The 8,086-nt window shown below is 34.8% G+C and overlaps 1 protein-coding gene across 1 annotated transcript; it reads left to right on the top strand.

Annotated features, from left to right (window-relative positions):
- Positions 1-411: 411 nt before the first annotated feature.
- LOC109363779 (protein AF-9-like) lies at positions 412-5,950 on the top strand. The gene is made up of 4 exons (XM_031557314.1): positions 412-575; positions 2,100-2,199; positions 4,337-4,408; positions 5,699-5,950. Exons 1-4 carry the CDS (start codon positions 460-462, stop codon positions 5,858-5,860), a joined length of 450 nt encoding a protein of 149 aa, XP_031413174.1. The 5' UTR covers positions 412-459; the 3' UTR covers positions 5,861-5,950.
- The last annotated feature ends 2,136 nt before the right edge of the window (positions 5,951-8,086 follow it).

The raw sequence follows: 8,086 nt of genomic DNA, 5'->3' as shown, positions 1-8,086 counted from the left end.
TGTAATACCCTTTGACAAAGAAAAAAAACCTAAAACTTAGCAATGAAAAATAATCTTGCTTCTAATAGTGTAGTAATAATAAATTTCTCCTAAACTAAAACATGCGTAGAGAATGCCTGTTTGCGACAGCATTTTATTTACTTAGTCTATGTTCCAGGGGACCAAACCTGCAAACACTTGAACACAAGTCACTTCATTGTCATGAGTAAGTCTCCTGAAGCTTCCTGTGTTGCTCATGTAAATAAATGATTCATAAATAAGCCCCCAGTGCATTACTTCATTTGTTTAATATTTGACTCTCCCCTCCCAATACAATGCTGGGAAGGTCACTTCTGTTATCTACAAATCTGGGTAGTCATACTGCAAAGTGAACTTCATTTGCCTGCTGTGGTTTGTTTTTTTTTTTTTGCTTTTTTTTATTTGTTTGTTTCTGTTGTTTCAGGTCCATTGAGGTCTATAATGAAAGATCTGCATTCGGATGATAATGAAGATGAATCAGAGGAACTGGATGACAATGATAATGATTCTGAGTTGGAACGACCTGTAAACACACGAGGAGGAAGCAGGAGTCGCAGGTGAGTGTCTTTTGATGGCAGATAGTTTGGTGGCTAAAACATTTTTCTTATTATTAGTGGAATGAAGTCTAATGTTCTCAAAGAGTGCTGAGTAGCAAATGGACGGTTTTGATTCTTATTTTTAAAGAAACAAACAAACAAAAAACTGTTAGAATCAGCCATTCCCAATACAAACTGTTTCTGTACAAATCCACATGGATATGATGAACCACATTCATCTGACTTGTTTCATGCCTTTGACTTCAGAGAGCAGTTGTAGTTATTCTCTGGTATAAGAGATAAAATTAAGTCATTTAATTGTTGAACGAGCCAGCCTGTATGTAATGTCACATTGTCACGAGCCCTCTGCTTACCAGCTTTAGGTTGTTAAATTGGATCAGAATCAATGAAATTGAATTCCGAGCAATTTCTGCACTGCATATCATAAATAATAAGTAAAAGTGCAGACAGACGGTAAAGCAATTGTCAGTCACAGAATTTATTTCTTAAAAAAGGGATCTGTTTCCTAGCTATAATTTCATGAGGGCATTTCAAAAGTCAGCTATTTTTCAAGCAACTGAAAGCTCTTTCTGCTGAATCCCAGACTCTCTCAAGCTTTTTCATAGTGTATACTTGATCTTCTCCAAAACATTTTGCTTGTTCTACCATTTGTGGGTGCATAGCACCTGAGCAACTCCGTCAGCAACTGGTCTAAATGGGAAGGTAATAGGCAAGTATTAGTGAAGATTAACTGCTTCTCTGGAACACTTTAGCAGCTGAAATCACAGGGAAAAAAAAGGCAAAAAGCCTAGCAGTTTGAGAGTTCATGTCAGGTCATGTTCTAGAAAGGATTCTTAGGCTCAGCTTAATCTCAGTGTAGAGATTTTATTCCTATTTTTAACAAAAGTCAGAAAAACACAGCCTTGAGTTCTTTTTATCCTCAATAACCATATTTTTTCTTCCAATTAGCAAATATTTCCTGTTGTTCCTCAGTAAATGAAGGGTAAGACTGACTAGAATAGAGCTTTTTTACATGGCCTCTACATATCCTGAGATACCAAGTTTTTAAAGTTTAGTCAGGAAAGATAATGTTATTTATATCAAGAAACAAAGAACTGTTAATTGAAGCAATTTTCCAAACAAAAGTACAGCTTTTAGAAAGTTTTTACAAGAGTAGAAAAATATCTCTGAAAAACATCATCTCTCTTATATGTGTCAGAGATACAGATTCACTCCACTTATGATAGAAACAGCATAAATATTTCAAAAATATTTAATTCTTTCCCTAGATGTTAACTGTTGTTAGCTGGACAGTGACATCTCAGCCCAGTGAAACGGATGCCATGCTACACTGGACATTTTCCAGAATGCTGCCTTACTTGGATGCCGCTGTGCTACTGAGCAGCACTTTTCAATTTACTTTGAATAATAACTTCCTTAGTAAAGGGTTTATTCTTGGCCTCCTCCCTCAAATATAAGCTTGGTTCACTCCTATAAGCAGCCCTTTGACTCGCAGTGTAATCTCTCGCCTCTGTTTTTCCATAGGGTTAGTCTGAGTGATGGAAGTGACAGTGACAGCAATTCAGCTTCCTCACCACTACATCATGAACCAGCACCACCTTTATTAAAAGCTAACAGCAACCAGGTAAAGTCAGAATTCATAAATGCAAGCCTCACATGGAGCATGCCTTGCACCTAGAAATTCATATAATGTTTTGATTACTTAAATGAAGTCACTTAATCTGTAAATTGACAAAACCATTTTTTTCAGGAGATGGAGAAATATTTGGTTTAGAAAATACTGTAAGAGCCAATTATCATTTTTATCTCTGTTATAAGGAATGTGTTCATTGCATATGTATTAACTTCATAAGGTAAACAGTCTAAACTGGCTTTACAACATCAATTGTACAGTTCATACTATTTTTGGTTTATTTTAGCATTAGACCCAGTTGAAATTGATAGGATTAATCTCACGAGTTTGTGTTCCGCTTTTCCCCTCTCCCTCACCAGTTTCTGACTTGAAGATGGAGTATTTTTTTCCTTTACTACAAGGTACAGTAGTCTTTACTTCACAGAAAGAGTACTCAATCCATTTCAATAAAAGTTGACATTATTCATGTCACTTAAAGTCAAATATATGTTGAAGGGGAAAAAAACCTATGGAGTAGGGTTTGTATTTAGCAGAGGACGGAGGATCCTTGACCAAAAAGCATTCTTATTATCAACCACAAATTCTATAGGTTTTTTCTAAGATCATGTGTATCTAAGTCTCAATTTTTTTTTGTTTAATGAAGATGTATACTTCTAAAGAAGTGATATAAATGTTAAGTCCATAAATGTAAGTCCTAATATGCAACATCTCACTCAGTCACGTATTTCATGTTCCTTTCCTTTTTGTTGTACTAACAATATGTTTACTTGGCTATCTAGATGATCTAAACCAGTAGCAGTGAGCTAGCTAAAATGGAATGTCTGATTTCCTTGCATTTTTATAAGTCAGCTGAGAATGTGAAATTCATGCAAGTATTAGGACATTCTTTAGCAGGGTCTGTGGTGATAAGGGGAGATTATTTCCAATGTAAAGAGGGTAGATGTAGGTTGGATATAAGGAAAAAGTATTTTAAAGTGAGGGTAGTGAGGCACTGGAACAGATTGCCTAAAGATGTAGTGGATTCCCCATCCCTGGAGACATTCAAGGTCAGGCTGTACCAAGCTCTAGGCAACCTGATCGAGCTGTGGATGTCCCTGTTCATTGCAGGGCAGTTGAACTAGAGGATTTTTAAAGATCCCTTCCAACTCTGAGGATTCTGTGATTCTATTACAAGAGTTCAAATTGTGTGGGCCATAGTTGCAATTGAAAAATCTCTGCTTTTTTTGCAAGCTTTGTTTCCATTGTTGTATTTACTTAGTTTTGTATTGGGTTGTGACTGCTCAGGAGGTTTTGGAGAAAATGCTGCTATTAATGTTGGTTTTATTTACAAGAAAATGTGAAACAAAATCTCCATCTTTGATCATATATTTTTCTTTATTGTTTTACAGAATTGTAGGTTAAGAATGACGTGCTGTCTCAGTAACTCTGCCTTTACCTTCAGAAAATGTTTTGTATACATAGAAATTAAACTGCAGTTTTATTTCCTCAAATTATTCCTCACTTGAGTCCTAAAATTTTCATGTAAGGGAAGATGTTCTGTTGCTTGTTGTCGAAGCATTCTTTATTTATATATGTGGCAATAACTGGCTCTGTTTCACATTGAAAGAAAAGTACATATATTTGCAAGGCAGACTACTTTCTAGTGTTCTTACTTTTAGTTAAAACTCTTGCAGTCATTTCAAAGATTGTTTTAGAATCTGAAGAAAAGAGCCTTGCATGAAAAATCATGGAAAATATACTGGTATGTGTCACTTCAAAGGTGCTAGAGGGTCCTGTAGCATAATTTTGTACCTGCAAAATCAGACCTTTTCCTACCAACTATGGAAAAAATGTGAAAAGAAATATTGAGAAGGGTTTAAATAACATGAAATTAATTACTTTTAAGATCAATAATATCAGTATAACTTCAATCCAGCAACTTGGGATTTTCAGCTTTTTTTCTGGAAGAAAGAAAAAAAATGCAGGTTGTTTGAATAAGTGAAAAGTAATGAAAAGGATGGTTTTGAGTTTAGACTGTTTTTTTTTCCAGCTGCTTTATTCTTTCCGTGTTATTAACAGCGAATTTTTTGTATGTAATTGTGTCCAATTTTGCATTTATTTTTTTAATGGATTTTCTTTTTTTTTCCAGATTTTAGAAGTGAAAAGTCCAGTAAAGCAAAACAAATCTGATAAACAAATAAAGAATGGTGATTGTGATAAGGTAAATGCCAATGAAAAAACAGTAAATTATTCAATATTTACGTATTTACTAAAAACAAAATACTTCTTGTTGGAGTGAAAGGCTGTCATTGCAACATCTTTGCTTTGTGTTCCTTAAAGTGGAGATTCTCTTCTTTTTTTCTGTAGTTCTTTCTTATGTGCTATTTTGAAAATGCTTTCCTTCTCCTCAAAACATATAGTGATTCAGCAAATACGATCAGATGAGAATCTGCCATACACTATTTATTTTGTCTGTTCTGCATGAATTCGCATTGTGCTTTTCAGATGAAATGATGGTTTTTGAACAGGAAACTTTACGCTAGTATTTTTAGTCAATAAACAACTGAAATAAACATTTTACTGAATCATTTTATGGTAGTGTGCATTAGGGAATGGCAATGTGTATTAAGGCATTAACCAAGATGATGTGAAGCAACAGTTACAGTTTACCACTTAGAAAGGTGGTTTTGTTTAAAATCATGTCACTGGCATGGCTAAGAGTTCTCAATCCTTTTGAGAGAGTACATTGTTATTTCCCAGTGTGGACAAGTTCCTCTTAAATTTTGCATAACATTGTATTTTCTTTGCGCTAATATGATGTAGGAATCCAATGCTGCAGTATCTGTTACTGGATTTTCAGCATTATGATCCATGCACTTCTTTAATTTCTTAAACAGGATGCCATATTTCTCTGGGCTTAAAAGCAAACATGGTGTTTCATGTCTCAGATTGAAGGAGACAGTTGATACTTGGCTGGACAGATGGGACATATGCAATGCCCCAGGAATTAAGGAAGTGAAAGTTGCTAGTGGATTAATTTTTCTTTATCTTTCTCCTCTTATGTCTCTCTGTTGATGCAGAAAATTCATTATTCAGCTTTAGAGGAAGAGAGGAAATCAGTTGTGAGACTTACATCTTGTGTCTTATCTGAAAAGCTGGGAGATGTTTTTTAAATATGCTGCTTGGGCAGCTCAAGTCTATTACATACTGTTTGCCATAGCTGAGATGGAAATATTTTCTTCTCAAGTAAAGGGCCACCTAGCTTTCAAAAGGAAGAGGTGGCTCTCCCATTAAAATTTAAGTACCTTAAAATTTTCAGTGTCATAAAGTATCTAAGGAAATCCACAAAAATTTATATGTGGGTTGTATGAAACTTAAGAAAACTAGCCTGCTTAGTAATAAAATCTAGCTTAAGGAAGGTGTACAATAAAATTTCCTTTTGTATATGAATTTCTTGAAATACATGGCTATGATTTCATTAACAAGTTGTTTATGGGGGGTTTGTTTCTAGGCATATCTCGATGAACTAGTAGAGCTCCACAGAAGATTAATGACATTGAGAGAGAGACATGTACTGCAGCAGGTGAGGAACACTCTCATGAAAAGTCACAGCATGCTCACTGAAGCTGTGAAGTCACTTTTTTTTTTCCCTTTGTCTAAATCTCTATCGTAAGATTTGATAGCCTTAAAGTCTGTGTAATCTATTTCCTGCCCATTACACTTTCAGTATAGCTTAGAGTTTTTTTAGACATTATTTAAATTGTGTTGCCACACTAAATGGTAAGATTAAAAGTTAAGCAAACAAAAGCCTATTTGAGATTTTTTTAACCAATTTGTATTTATATTTTTCAATGTATTGTGCCAATAATAATGAAAACAAGATAGGTGAATAGATTCATCTGTGCACCATGCTTCATGAAGATACTGTTGCTTTTTGCTGAAAAGGACAGGCATTTTTTCAAATACACTTTTAAAGATGTGCATTTTGGCAAACAAAACATGGAATTTAATGCCAATCTCAATATAGAAAAAAAAATGTTTGAGTCTTCTGAAGTCTTGGAAGTAGTAAAAAAAAAAAAAGTATGAACTAAGAAGGCTTGAAATATATTTACAAATTACACAATAGTAAGAACTTTTATTCTTTTTTTGGGTGGCATTGTTAGACACCATTGGATTGTGATGAAGCAATAAAGGCGTAGTAGCAAAACAGATGTAATTGTAGCACAGATGGTTATATTATATTTCTCACACTTAAATGCCTCTTGTGGACATGTTATAAATATGGATATTTTTACCACTTCTAAATGATTGCAATCACTCATCAAATTTCTCAACACTTGGATAAGAGTGTAAAAAAAAAAAAAAAAAAGAAGAAGAAAGAAAAGAAAAATCTTTTAGTAAGCTGGCTTTGTTTGCAAAGATCAGGAAAAAAATTGAGGTCAGTTGAAAGGAAGATCATGATTAAGAATATTCTTAGTTAAAGAAAAATGCTGATGGTTATGCCAGGTTTCATGTTTTATGATACACAATCATGTGTCCTTTGGCCTGTATTTGGTACCCTTCATATTTAGTGTACTGTTGTTTCCCAGTTTCACTTTGTCTTCAGTACAAACCAGTACATTCTTAACATCAAAGCATCAAATTGTTAGCTGTAGGAGTTTTAAGCATGTTTAAATGCAAACAGTGTTGGCATTGAAGTGGAATGGCAGCAGCCATCTTAAGTGATGTTTGTAGTACTTTCAGTTTGTTGGAGCAGGTGAAAACCTCTTTCACATGTCAAAGTCTTACCTGCAGATTTTTAAGGAATTTTTACAGAACTGTATGATGAGAATAATGAAGATGTCAATCAGGATTGTAAGGAATTGTAATGTCAAAGAACTCAAAGTTCTACTTGAACTGCTGAGGGATGTGGAAAGGAATGGAAAATTTTTTGCTATCTGAATTGTTAACAAGTCTATAGATAGTGACAGCAAATAGGGATGTGGCTCGGCTGGAAATGACAGAAATGCATCTTTTTGAGAATATGGCTTTTCCTCAAGAGAGATATTTCTCTTTGAGTTGCTTTGTTAAAGAAAGCTAAAATTAATACACCAAAAGAAAGAGAAGAAAAGTGTGGTGTTAAGCTGGAAGTGCCTAAATAAGAACTAAGTAATTGTGATATCATGTGATTCTTTAAGGTACATAATAAATGTCTAACAGGGAGAAGGTGGATGAGAAAGAACATTTGACCAAGAAATGAGCTCTGTGAGAACCTCCTGAGCAATTTGATCCAGATATTGGACCATAACTAGACGGAAATTGGTTTGAAATTACCTTTTAAAAAGCACTCTCTCCAGCGTCTTTCACAGTGATAAGGCATTTTACTTTCCCTTCATCATTTGCCATGAAAAAGTAGGGATGATTGAGTCCGAAATCAGATGTTAATGCTGCATGCCCCATATATTCTAATTTAGCTTTCTGAAGCTGGGCTCCTAAATCAGCGTTTGCTGAACAGATGGTCTTATTGTGACTCGTGAAAGAAAACAAGATTTCTGGTAGGCTTTGCCTTTTATTTTGATGCATCAGAAGGTATGTCTTCATCTGGTGAAAATTCTCCTTAAAGCCACTGTACGAGACAGTACAGGCGTAAGGAAGAAGTTGGGAGTATGCAGCTCTGCTTAAAATTACATTGTTCATGTCTACAAGATGCTTAACTTCAGATGGCAGCTATCTTCTGAGAATTTTCTGCAAGGGGTAGCTTGCAGGTCTGGAAACTATCAAATGGCTTAAAACCTCCATAAATTGAAAAATGACTATGTCATTAATTGCACTTCGGCTTCCTTAAACACACACACTCATTTGCTTGTTTAAAGGCCGATAAATAGTTGCGCTATGATGGATAATGATCCAACTGAGCTGG

This window comes from Meleagris gallopavo, chromosome Z (genome assembly GCF_000146605.3).
Source record: "Meleagris gallopavo isolate NT-WF06-2002-E0010 breed Aviagen turkey brand Nicholas breeding stock chromosome Z, Turkey_5.1, whole genome shotgun sequence".
In the NCBI taxonomy this organism is placed as follows: domain Eukaryota; kingdom Metazoa; phylum Chordata; class Aves; order Galliformes; family Phasianidae; genus Meleagris; species Meleagris gallopavo.
Note: the sequence above shows the minus strand (reverse complement) of the source record. Positions and strands in the feature narration are given on the sequence as shown.